Raw genomic sequence first — 13,272 nt, forward strand, 5'->3', positions numbered from 1 at the left:
GAGGTGGGACTCTCACCCATTTCTCCCTACACGCTGTATATTCACTGACTGTTTACATACACCTGCAGCTGTGACTTGACATTATCCTATTTCTTCTGCTATAGAGATGACTGAAGAGGAACAATTTGCACTGGCCCTGAAAATGAGTGAGCAAGAAGCTAGACAAGTGAACTGTCAGGAGGAGGAAGAGGAGGAGCTCTTGAGGAAGGCCATTGCTGAGAGCCTTAGTGTAAGTGCACTTCTGTGAAGAGGCTCACTAGGGTTCTTCAGCACCGTCACTGTCTGTGCTTGTTTTACCATGCTGCACAAAAGAAAGTTTTACTGGGGGGGGCCTAGATATTCCCAGCACAAGCTGGACCTACAGTAGGCACAGAATAGTTGGTTTTTACCATTCCTAGTGAGAGGGATGTGAAGTCTAACCCCAGCTGCCCCTGTTTTGGGGTACAGAGTTCTGATTCAGGGTGGGGGAATCTGCAGTCCAGGTGATGGCTGCCAGCGTGCTGGGGGAGCCCTTGGTGTGCTGTGCTGATAGAGAACATGTCTGTAGGAGAGTCAACCTTTTGTTTTTCAGAGCTGTCAGCCCTCAGACTCCTTGACTTCAACTCCTCAGTTGTCAGTGGAAGCACTGGATTCACAGGGCCAAAGCCAGCCTGCTGAGAAAGAAGGCTCTGAGATCCCGGGAGGCCTGGCGTTCTGCCCTGACACCCCTCCCTCCGACTGCAGCTCCCACTCACAGAGCTCCAGAGCTGATGGGAACGGACAGATGGATGTCGCCCGGAGCCCCTTGGTAGTGTTGAGGAGGTTAAGCCAGGAAATCGTTGAAAGCTCACTAGTATCCAGCATAATCGTGTCTCCGGGGAAGGGCCAGCCTGTGACAAGGTCAAGTGAAAAGTCTTCCTCACCAGCACAAAGTGATTTGAGTGATGTGTTACCCAGCACTGTCGGAGAGGACTTCATGTCTTTGAGTCCCACCTTTGGCAAGGTGGCTTCAGGCTCCTGGCGACTGACACCTCGGAGACTGTTCACCAGCCCGTCCAGCTCTTCCGAAGCAGCAGGCCATGAACCAAAAGAGCAGCTCCTGCCCTGCACTGGCCATTCTGTGGGAGAAGCTGGTGCTGGGAGCTCAGCCACGCTCTGGAAGAGCAGGACCACAGAACAATGTGACAGCCCCAGGAGGAGTGGTGGAGGAGCAGGTACCAAACACAGCTCACAGCCTGGGCACACTGCCAAGGTCTGTATTTCCACAGAGCAAGCAGAGCAGAACAAGGGGTCTGGCAGTACCCCGCATCTTTGCATGCAGACTGCAGTGGAGGAGAAGCACAAACAGGAGGAGGCAAAAGACACAGTGCACTATTATTGGGGCATCCCCTTCTGTCCTAAAGGGGTGGACCCCAACCAGTACACCAAAGTCATCTTGTGTCAGCTGGAGGTTTACCAGAAGAGCCTGAAGCAGGCTCAGAGGCAGCTATTGCATAAGAAGGAGTTTGGTAACCCAGTTGTGCCGAGTTCTTCCTTGAGCCAGAATGAGCTTGGGAAAGGAGAGGAGATAAGCAGGGAGAATGGGGTTGCTGATGGTACAGAAGATGGAGACACAGAGGGACAGGAGTCTGAAAACACCACCTGGCTCCACCCTTCAAAGAGGAGGGAGGCAGAGAGTCCAGGGCACAGCATGGAAGAAGAGAAGAACTCCACTTCTGATGATGAGCCGACCACCAGCTACTGCCAGGTAAGAGCTTTGCCACTGAGCAGAGGTTGAGCAGCCATGCCCTTCTGTCCATTTTACGGTTCAGTCCCTTCTGCAAAGCAGGCACTGCTATTTAATGCCTCTCTGAAATTGGGGGACTTCTTCCCCCAGCCACACAGTTACCGTGGAAGGGAGAGAAGTGTACAGGCTGACACCCAGCTCACACGAGATAGGGGCCATTTTGAGCAGCCTGGCAGTCATCATTAGTGCTCCAGAGATTGACTCATCCAGCTGATCCTTCTCAGAAGGGTGTAGCCTGGCAGTGTGTCAAGGTAGAGGGCACAGAAGTGCTGCTGACCACCACCAGCACTGGCAAACCAGTTTATAAACCTGTGGCTGTGTGGGGAGCTCTGCCTGGGTTTCCTTTTGCAGATAGAGACGTAGGTTTGTCCTTGCGGCGCAGCCTTTCCTGTTTGCCCCTCCATGCTCATCTGCGTCCATCAGTGCTTCACCCTTGGAAGTGCTCTTTTCCTTCGTGGCTGGGAGAGGCTCTGTGTGGTTACAGGCGTCTTCTGCCTGCTGGGGTGATGTGTCACCGCAGTGGTGCTCCCTGTCCTTGTCCTGGTGTTGGGCACCTTCTCTCGGGCTCGGGTGTGCCAGACACTAGGTGTCAGCCTCTGTCTCCGTCAGGGCTCTCCTGCTGGAGCGGAAGGCAGCTTTCTGTCACTGCTAAGTTTAAACAGATTGCTAGTCAGATGAAGTATTTATTACTGCTGTATTTTAGGTTTGTGTCAGCCTTTTCCAACCCTCATTTTTCATAATGACTTCACTCCCGGATCATTGTATAACTTTATCTTCTCTACGACTGAAGCCTTGGCTCTGTTGTTCCTGTTTTCAAGTGTATTTGATCATTTACCCTGGTGTTAGAAAGATACTTAACTTGTTTTGTGATATTTATATTCTGTCTTGTAATATTGAGTACTTAGGAAAAAACGTCATGTCTGCATTTTCTGGTTGCAGAAAAAGAGCAGAGCAGCCTGTGCTGAAATGTGACTTTTCATGACAGTGCTTTGGCTCAGGTTTAGGGGATGGAGATTTAAACAAGCCTTAGAGGTGATCTGCAGAGGAAAGGAACTGACTTGTGCCCTTTTTCATTTCCTTAGGATAGATACAAAAGACCTGAGAGGTTCTTAAAGCAAACTGCACTTTTTTTTTTCTGTAGCTTTTCCTCTGGAAATGAAGGTATCATTATACTGGAAGATTGGGGTGACTGGAGGTCTGTGGATGTGTACTCTAAAGCCTTTGGGAAGCTACAGCAGCTGGGAAGGGCATGAACTTTTAATCAGTGCTGAAAATTGTGTGGTATTTTTTAAAATACTATCTGTTTAATGCTAATACCTAATTAATTCTTGGGGAGAAAAGAGGTTTTAGTGGTGCTGAGTGGTAACTTGTATGCTACTCCTCTTGACCATGGGAGCTCTCTCGGAGCCGTAACGGAGAGATGCAGCCTTTCTGATATTTTTAAGGTGGAAAAATAAAGGAGGGGGAGCAGACTTTACAATTTCAAGCCTAGCCCAAAAATTGCCAGTCTTTTATTTACACGAGAGAAAATAATTTCTAAATCCCTTTTCATCTGCTTTATCACACCCAGCATGAGAGGTAGCTCCTTTCTCTCTCCTCTCTGTGCAGTCGCACACTGAGGCCAGAGCAGGTGATTTACTTGCAAAATCGATACGTTTGATGTTTGCTTGTGCCTTGTCTCCATTTTTTTCCCTCTATCAAATACAATTCCACTGGCAGTGACAAAGGAGGGGCCCAGAGCTGTCATGTCTCCAATGTGCTGCATCTCCAGAAGACCCTTTGCTTCCTGTACTGCCCTGGGGCTCCCCCAGTGCCACCAGGGCTGCTCTGCTGGTGGGGCTGGTGGGAGATTTTAGGCTGTGCTGAGTCTAGAAACCATCCTTGAGGACTCAAAGCTGTCCTTGAAAAAGGACATGGCCTCATGCCATGTGTGAAATGAAGGTGGAAATGAGGGAGGCTGCCTGTGTCCCTGCCCTGAAATCCCCACCTGGAATGGGCACAGACCTTCCACCCCAGCAGCAGTTGACTGCTGCCACTGCCTCCCGCAGCCAAGGGATGTTTGCACAGAGCAAATCCTGGTTGTCGGGAGATCTCACAGCCTGTGAACCTGCACTAACAAACTTCAGTGCTAATAGCATCAATTTCTTCAGAGCCTTTCAGATAAGGTTAGGGGACTCTTGGTCTTTAAAAGATTCAGAGGGAAAAGACCCAATTCGGGAGATTTAGAGTCTGGTGGCCTGAATTAGTGCCATATTTTATAACAGATGTACAAGGAAAACCAGAAACGTGGATGAACGTTCATGACCAGGGCAGAGGCATTGTTAAGAAATGCACAGTTCAGTACAAAACCAAATAAAAATAAAAGAGGAGGTGCAGTATTTTATGTTAATGATGAGTTAGCCTGCAAAGAAGTAAAGAGAGCATAGATAAAACAGGATATTTGGGGGTTGGAGTCATGTTAGGGAAATTTTACAGGAGAGGTCTTGATTTGGAGCTTGCTGGGGAAGTACATCTAGGAGTGGAGCTGACTGAAGTTGAAACCTGTGGTAGAAATCAAGCTCATAGCATTTGATAGACTCAAGGAAGGGGGAGGAAAACTCCTTGGGTTTCTTTGAGACCTAGCATGAGAAATTGTAGGCCTGACAGCAAGGACTGCTAATAAACCGTTGTAATTCCACCTGATTAGAGGATGGCAAGTGTAACATGTACACTGCAGAAGAAGAAAGGGATCTGGGTAATGACTGGCATGTTAGCCTGACCTTGGCAGTGCATAAGGCTTTTGAACAAATTTTAAAGGAAAGAATAAGTGTAGTTATAGAGCTAAATGAAAAATGGGGTAAAATGCACTCAGATTTTCCAGCTATAGACTGTGCAGGTTAATCGGTTCCCTTCCTTTTATGGGACAGCTGATTTCCCAGGCAAGAAAAATGCAACAGATTTTATCTCTAGGAAATTTCAGAAAAGTGCTTGTCATGGTCAAGCATCAGCTGTATCAGTTGATCAGGTCATTGTGGCTCAGGAAAATAAGTTTTAAAGTGGAGTAGGTGAGGACTGCTGGGGTACCTAGGGGAGCACAGGGGACATTAAAAACCTTGGGTTGTTTCAAGCTCAGCACAGGTAAAGGTGGAGAAGAGCTATGGTTGTTGCCTACAAGTACATTTAGGTGAATGCTGAGAACAGGCAGAGAGCATGGAAGATGATGGGCAATGTTGGGAGGAGTGGATGGTCATGGACTGTCCAAGAACATGTCTAGGCAGCAAGGTAGCGAAAAGTACTGCCAGGCTTTATTGCAGGGAGTACCTTGCCAAAAGGAGGGATGGAGGGAAAAAGCTGACTAGTTCCGGATGGATACTGAGCCATTTTCAGATAAAAATATACAGCAGACTGGGTGCAATGTCATGGACAGAATCCAATGACCCAGCAGACCCCAATCAGCTGTGCACGTTGTTTTATATAACACCAGAATTTTCCTTTCCAGCCCTCCCAGGTGCTGCCTGCAGAGGATGTGCCTGAAGATGGGGAACCCATGCAAATTGCACACAGGTGAGTAAGGTGTTCAGAGTGTGGGGCTCATAGGTTCTCTCTGGTGATATGAGCTCTTCCACTCTCCCTGGAGTATTTTGGGGTGCAGTCCCACCACAGCTCACTGCAGGGCTTGCTGGAAAGGCTGGCTGCAGTCACTGCTGTTTAATATCCCTGGAAATACATGGCTTTGGAGAAGTGGGGCACAGCTGAGGAGAAGGGATCAGTTGCTGTTGTCACTTTATAAGACATGCAAGGTGCATCCTTGTACAAGTTGAAGGAGTTGATCCTTGCCCTCTGAAGCTCCTGTGACACGGTGCAGTAAAGCCTTGGGGAGCTGGTGGTGAGTTACAGCGATGCCATCACGTGTGTGTCGGGGAAGGCGCATTGGCAGCATGGGGATGGGTTTACTGGATTTCTGTGTGTATTTTTATGTTCTTGCCTTACTTCTGAAGAGGAAAGCGGGGAGGAGGAAGCCAGACGGCACTGCCTATCAGCCAAAGATAGAGTGCAGTGCTCCAGAAAAGCCACTTCAGCAGATGACAGGTGTGGGACAAGTCAACATGATTTTCTTCAGATTTAAGCCTACTCCTCTTTTCCTTTTTTTTTTTCTCCTCTCCTTCCTGTGGGATGCAATTCTGCAGCAAAGGCTATGGAGAAGAAGGACAAATGGGAGAGGATTCAGGGAGCAAGTTACAAGAAAGGCCAGATAATGTCATGTTTTTAATTTGCTGGGTTTTATAATTTAAACCTGCTTTGGAAAAAAACTGCCAACTTTCCTCTGATCTAACAGCATTTGGCCTGAGCAGTTAATATCAATATGCAGAGTATGAAAATCCCTCTTGCTTGCACCTTTCTAACAAGCTTAAAACCTGCCTTGGGGAGCAGGAGGAACCTGCAGCTACTGCTGCTGCCGCCAAGGCTGATGAGCCTGTGACAGCTGAGCTCTGAGCTTGCGTAGAAGGCAGCGAGGTGAGCGCTCTGCAGCGCTGGCCTCCTGCCTGCTTAGGGCCTGAGAGCACCTCTTTCCTTTGATGTAGCTGGTGAGGTTAGTCTGGGACATTCCCCAAGCTGCCCAGGAGCTCCTGGCTGCCCGCCTTGGGGTGGGATGCACCTGGATGCAGCAGCCCCTCCTTGGGCAGCTGGAACATCTGCAGCAAGGCAAGAAATGGCTGCAGTCTTTGCAGTTTTGTGCACATTAAGTGTTGCCATCTGGCTCCTGGCAATTTGCCAGCACAGGGCTCTCTTGGGTATGGCTTAGGCACCCCAACCGGCTGGCCTCAGCACCACTCAATAGGAAAACATGGCTCTGAGCTGTCTGGAGGGAGTGGAGCAGTTTAGGAAGTGCCTGTCCTGTGAAGAAGCTGCTTTGCTTTCTGTGAGCTGCTCTCCCCGCTTGTTCCACGCTTTGTACAGAGCATGGAAGATTGGGGTTTTAATAAATGATTATAGGCTTTGTTACCAGGAGATAGTTGGTGTAGCAAGAAATGTGGTTTGACTTCAAATTGATTAGCCCATTTTATAAATGTCATAGCAAGTTGTTTTGTGTGAGTTCTTTTGAAGAGAGCCCTGATGTTAGACACAGAGTAAAACATGCTCAGCCTGGATTCATAACAAATGCTTTGAGATGCTTTATTTAGAGAGAAAAGCCACTTGTGATTTCCTATCAGAATTTTTTTATTTATCATAAATCAGCAGTGGCTGTTCTCTCTTCTCTAAGGCCTGTGGTTGAGCTTAATAAATCTTGTGTTTGTCAGTGCGAGGATTCATGTTTTTTAAAGTGTGTTCTTGCATACTTGATCAGACTAATCAGAGAGTCATGGAAGGCACAGAGTGTGTCAGCATGGGTGCCAGACTTACTCAGCAATGCCTGCCTGTGTCAGAAAGCCACTGTGCAGTGAGGTGGGAGGAAAAAAATAGGAGGAATCCGAAGGTCAAAATGAGAGGAGCAGTGCTGGGTGCTGCTCTGAGGAACCACCATGCTAATGCTGAAAGGACTTCGCTGCAGGGAAAATACCATGTGTCACATCCGTGCTGCTTCTGGCTGCTGTGCACAGGGATAAGGGAGAAAACAAGCAATGGGAGGAGGGAGAGGATAATGCGAGATAAAGCAGGTCTGTCTTTCCTCAGTGAGGATTTCCTTCCCCAGACAGAAAGAGGCACAGTGCTGGTACCTGCACAACTCCCACGTTTTCCCCCACAGAGAGTCCCACAATTGTGAGCAGGTATTTTTGCTCCCTTGACAAGAGATAATGACCCTTTCTGCCTTTTTGGAAGCAAAAAATATTCCCTTTGGGGTTTTTGCTTAGGATAGCATTTTAGATCCTTATTGTGCTGTTATTCTGGTCATTTCTGGCTGTCAGATATTGACCACTTGGAAATTATGGCATCGTCTGCTGTTCTGAACTGTGTGAGAAAGGCAGGTGTGGCCCTCACACCTACTGGATTGGAGATTCATGTTATATTTATATTTTGAACAGCATCTCCACAATGACCCCACTTGGCAGTAAAAGGAGCCCCAATACTGCCACAGAAAACTCTGCTGAAGAAGAGCTCTCTGTTTGCCCAGGTAAGAGGAACTTCAGACTGTTACGAGTTTTGTACCAAAAGTTACACACTTCGGAAATTCAGAGAAAAGAGAATTTTCAAGTTATTTGAACAAAACTAGATTACTTTCCCATCTCTGTTTTTCAAGGCTAAAATTATTCAGGTAATTTAGTTTGATCCCCTAATTTTGGACCCATTTCCTCTAAGACAGTTCTGTGACAGGGATTGCTGAAGACTTGCTGAAGACATACCTGGATGTGCATTGGGCATGGAGGGATCACTCAAAACAAGGTGTCTCTGCAATGCAATGAAATATTCAGATTTTTCGATGTTAAGATAATGTGCAAAGCATGAGAGCTGAAATAATTTTTGTCTTACATTAATTAAAGATGTTTGGGACCAAGGAGTTTTTCTTCCTTGGTCTCTCCTACAATGTTTGAGATTTCCTGGTCCAGGGTTTTAAGTGAGAAAATTAATGAAGAGGCTGCTGCTGTTCACGAGCAGCTGTAGCAGTAGAGGTCATGGTGGTGCTTGGAGGCATGTTTTGTTGCCAAGGAAGATGTGGAGGTCTAAAGAAGGTGTGTCTGCGAGACAGTCCATGGAATGGGAGCTCTGCTTGTCTCAATGCGAGAGCAGCTCTATTCTTGCTTTGTCTCCATCCCAGCAAGTGTTCCACTCACTTTCCCTGTGTCTAATCTCACTCCCCATGAAGCTGCAAAGCCGCAGTGCCTTTGTCCTCACACCACCATGCTGTGACTTTAACCCCTCATCTGGCTGTGTTGTTGCGCTTTGTCTGATAACATTTGTGGTGAGTCTAAAGAATGTTTTGAAACTGTGAAAACTCTTAAGAAGTGTTAAGGGCTAAGCTACATCAGCAAGTGAGGAGATAGTTGGGGGCTGCAAACCTGTGCTGACACGGAGGTGTTTTTCTGCAGAGACACAGCCGAGCCCACTGGAAGCTGTTGAGGAGGAGAGAGAAGAGCTCTGTTCAGACAGCAGAGGTGCACCTATGCAGGTAAAAGAGCTTGGAGTTGAAGGGTCCTGTTTCCAGTCCTACCTTTTAGACCTTGCTTCAGCTGAACTTTGCTGGCATTTCCCTTTGGGTAGCTGGAAGCTTGGACTTCTGCTGTTTGGATCCTCACAAACAGTTCCCTCTTTGCTTTTGTCTACTGCTTCATATCTCCAGTCCCTCTTGGCTGGGGACTGCATGCAGCTGCTTCTGGAGCCTTTCAGTCCTATAGCTGGAGAGCTGTTATCAATTCCAGCCTGTTCTTTTATATCCCAGCACTGCTGAGCTGGAGGATGCCATCAGCGTGGGCGGCAGTGCTTTGCTTGCCCATGCTCAGGGGTACAGGCTGTGATGCTCGGTGATGCAGAGGGACCGCAGGAGCTCTGAGGGGAGTCCAAGTAAACCTCAGTCACCTGTGTTGTGACCTGCTTTTCCCTGTTACTCTGAAATCCAGTTTGCTCTCCACAGACCATATCCAAGAGGCTAACAGGAGAGCTTCACCCAGAGATCAGACTGGGATAAGGATGTTGTTGAAGTGCTGAGGGCTGGTGGTGGTTTTCAGGCCAAGCAGAGTGTCCTGAGTCCGGGAATCTTGAGTTTTGTGCAGTAATAGTTAATAGCAATAGTAAGTCAGTGTCAGGGCCATCCTCTTACCTCTTGCTGCAGATGTGCGCTGTGTGCAGCCCCTTTCCCCGTGCTGTCACACCTGCACAGCAATTGCTTTGCAGCTGTCACTGTACCAACATCTGACTCCAGTTCCTGCTTCTGATAAAACTCCCTTTGTCTATTAATTTAGAGAGCGATATCAAAGGGGTTGCCAAGTACTCCTCTGGCAGGGTACATGAATACAGAATCGTACAGCTCTTGACAAGAGGATTCATTTGTGGAAAGCTCATTCTGGGAGTTTGCAGCTTGTACAGCACGTCTGCAGTTCCAATGTCTCATTCTCACAGGCCTCTTAATAAACCATCTTCTGCTCTCGTGTGCCTTTCATTCTGCAGGTATCTCCAAGCACTGCTCAGTCAATTAGGCACTGCAGCAATGAGAGAGGCAGTCCTGGGCTGGCCACCAGAGCACATTCATGACCCATCTGGCTGTGGGCAGGACACTGCCCTGTCCCCTTGTGCTTTGCAGAGGGTGTCTTGTGTCTCACACCTCTGCCTGAATGGCACAAGGTGATGGGGAGCGGGTTCCTAGGGATTGTTTGACAACATTATGGTTGGCAGCAGGTCCCAGTCCGGAGCCCGCAGCCCTCCAGGAAAACAGCAGAAACAGCTACCATGGCATCAGTGGTTTGCAGGAGCCAAGCAGAGACCACTGGGACTGACTTCTTCCTAGCAGATGCTGAGCCAGGACACAGGAGTCTTGTTGTTGAGCTCAGCCTCTAGCATTGCTCTTGGCTGGCTGTTGGCTGCAAGTACTATGTCTTGTAGGCAATTTCCTCTGCTAAAAAGCAGAGGCAACTGTCTCTGGCTCTGACAGGGGTGATTGGTTCTGCAGTTGAGGTTTTCCAGACTGCTACAGCAAGGTTTTGTACAAGCAGTCTTTTGTTACAGAATGTTGCATTTCCATTTAAAATTAGTAATTTACCACTGAATGTAGGCGGGCAGGGTGTGCAGAATTGGTGATCTCCTAAGATTGCTTTAAAAAAGGCAGCTAGAAGGAGCAGTGCCTGCTGCTTTTCCCATCATATTTTTTGTGTGTTGTCTGTGTAGTGCAGGTTTGATCTGATCATTCATATTTGACACATCTTGTTTTTTATGGCTCTTCAGTGTGACTCCCCACAGCGAGGACTTCACAAGATGTAGTGACACTGAGATGTGAGTGAGGGGTACGAGTGTTAATGCTGTAAGTGATGTACTTCAGCAGCCTCTGTTCGGCTGGAGGAACTCTTGTGGCAAGTCCTCCGCAGAAATTCAGGACAGAGAGCCTCCCTGGGAATGAGGGATGTTCCTGGGGCTCGCTGTTGTAGCCTTTCAGCTGGTGTCCGGGAGAAATGCGTTTTGAGAGTCGGAATCTCAGTTTGAGGCCCAGCCCTGCAATTTTTGTCATAGCTCCTTTGAGCCAACAAAGCACCCTCATTCCCTTTAGGACATAAAAATCAGGATCAGATCCTCATTTGGGAAAGGAAGTAATAAACCGAGTAATACAGCAAAGCACTCCAGTGGCACGGAGCATCTTGGCTGACCCCAATTACTGCTTCCCTGAAATGATACCGTTGGAGGGAAGCAGACAGCAGTTTTGCTGCACACTATCTACATGTCACTGCTTAGCTCTTAGAACAGAAACCTCTCCCATATTATTTTTCTATAGGTTTCTCTACATGGTTAATATTTAAATAGCTTTTCTTAATCATTGCAGGGAGGGGAAGGTTTTTTTCTTAAATGTGGAAAAATCTTGCAGCAAGCGCAGCTAGGCAGACATGCAGTTATGAGTGAGATGGCTGCAGTCTGCTGCATTTGGGAATGTCAGTGGCATAGGGAGCAGGCTGGATCTGTGTGGGTTGGTAGTGGAGCACCTTTGCAGCTGTGTGACCAATGCAAAAAGAGAGTGTCCGTAAGTAGTAATGGCACCCCGAGAACGTACAGGAGCTGTGACATTGTGCCCTGGCAAAAAGCCTCTGCTAGTAATTTTGTGTGACACAGATTTTTAGTGGTACTGCCTCTCTCCTTGATCGGTGTCCCCTCTGATGACTGCTCCAGCCACCTCCTCTATAAAGGAGGAGCTTCCAGTGATCTCTCCCGGCTTCCTAAGACCACAGCAGCCTCCTTTCATCCTGGGGCAAGCTGTGTTTCCACTCAGTGCTGCTTGTGTAGCATGGATCATGTCCAGAGACTGATGAGCACAAGTCAGGTGTTGAACTCTTGCTTTGCCCCATGAATTTTCCATCAGTTTCGCTTCTGAGGTTTCCTGATTAATGGAAGCTTTGTCGTTTTTCCACTGTAGTGCAGGTGATGTTTGCCTTAAACGGTGTGCATGACTGTGCAGGGAGTTTCACCATGATTCAGAAGGACATGTTGCCTTTGCGAGAAGAATTAGTTATTAGTGCAGCGCAGTTTATTCAGCCAGTGGTGTTATTTCTGACCACTATGTGATGAAGGAAGAATAAAACTTTCCAAGAAAATCTGAGTCTGTGGGAGGGTGAGTAGCTACCAGACAGCATGGAGCTCTGCACCTAAGCAAAAAAAAAAGAGACAACCCTGTCTGGCTAATTTTTCTTCTTCTTCCTTAGGTTGGTGGAGATGAAGATGCTGGCAGGACTGTGTCTGAGTGCAGTCCTACAGCTGCTGCCCGCGTGTCTTGCCCGCTGTGTGACCATGGCTTCCCAGCTGACGAGATCGAGGTGCACGCCATGTACTGCAATGGCATCGCGGGGCCGGAGCCTGGCGAGGACGCTCCAGGTCTGCCAAGTGCTATTTCCACGTGTTTGCTCCTCGTGCTCACCCCCCTTCCCTGTTGTTACTTGGCAGGCAGGTGCTGCAGTCTTCTCTCTCTCTCAGGATATTTAGTGTGGGGAGGTTTGTTCACTCTGCTTTATTCCATCTCCACGCTGCCCAGGAGATGTTATTGGAGGCTCTGGTATTTCCAGCACCTCCTGCACAGAGACATCATCTCTGATTGACTTCACACAATAATTCACCACATTATCAACTCTTGAATATTATCCCAGGATCTAGTCCTGGATGCTTCAAGCAGTACTCTTAAGATCTGTCTATTATGTTGTTAGTTGAGGACCTGCAGAGAATGTGGCAGTGGTAGAAAATGGAAGGCTTGAGCCACATGGGCAATCGTCCTTCAGGGCTCTTGAGAGGGGGGAATGTTCTGTTCTACTCCAAGCATGGCCTGTGCTCTGCATGAAGTCTGACATTTGCAAAAATGGCTTGTTTGGGTGGCAGATATTGCAGAAAAGTTTCCTTCTTGTTTCACTAAAATTGCAAAATGGTAACTATCAGTCTGGGAGTGTGGATTTTTCTCCTTCATGTGCAGAGTGAGGCATAGAAGCACAGTGAGACTGCCCATATTAATCCTCTTTGCATTCTTTTTCATATCAGTTTTCCATAGCCAACCTTTGTGGAGCTTAAGTGAACAAATACACTGGTTGGTTATCAACATATTCAGTAAGTTATGTTTTAGCTGCTGCTTGAAATGTAAAATCTGTGTTAGCACAATGTCAGGTAATATCAAAGTAGTAGCTTGTAATAAGATTAACTTTTCAGGTTGTGAATATATAATTTTTGGTTGCATACATTTGGGTTATTAAATGCAACCTAAATCTATGATGTTTAAGCAATTTGAGCAAATCAGAGCTAGTATGAGAACTGTAACTTCTGCATTTCTCTAGCAGGAGGAAGTTTCACCATGTAATCTTAATGCAGAGTTGATGTAGTTTTAAAATAAAAGGTTCCTGATATACTAAATCTTTGGGGAT

The 13,272-nt window shown here is 47.4% G+C and overlaps 1 protein-coding gene across 9 annotated transcripts in view; it reads left to right on the top strand.

Annotated features, from left to right (window-relative positions):
* UIMC1 (ubiquitin interaction motif containing 1) overlaps positions 1 to 13,272 on the top strand; it is a 40,057-nt gene that overhangs the window by 17,851 nt on the left and 8,934 nt on the right. For 8 of the 9 annotated variants that reach the window (XM_048319624.1, XM_048319621.1, XM_048319625.1 and 5 more), the window contains exons 4-10: positions 105 to 229; positions 572 to 1,726; positions 5,244 to 5,308; positions 7,768 to 7,856; positions 8,042 to 8,125; positions 8,770 to 8,849; positions 12,076 to 12,244. In XM_048319624.1, the coding sequence (XP_048175581.1) occupies positions 105 to 229; positions 572 to 1,726; positions 5,244 to 5,308; positions 7,768 to 7,856; positions 8,042 to 8,125; positions 8,770 to 8,849; positions 12,076 to 12,244 (1,767 nt within the window). The remainder of the gene's footprint in view (positions 1 to 104; positions 230 to 571; positions 1,727 to 5,243; positions 5,309 to 7,767; positions 7,857 to 8,041; positions 8,126 to 8,769; positions 8,850 to 12,075; positions 12,245 to 13,272) is intronic. The other variant, XM_048319626.1, reaches the window with a different exon arrangement.

This window comes from Corvus hawaiiensis, chromosome 15, assembly GCF_020740725.1.
Source record: "Corvus hawaiiensis isolate bCorHaw1 chromosome 15, bCorHaw1.pri.cur, whole genome shotgun sequence".
Taxonomy (NCBI): Eukaryota; Metazoa; Chordata; class Aves; order Passeriformes; family Corvidae; genus Corvus; species Corvus hawaiiensis.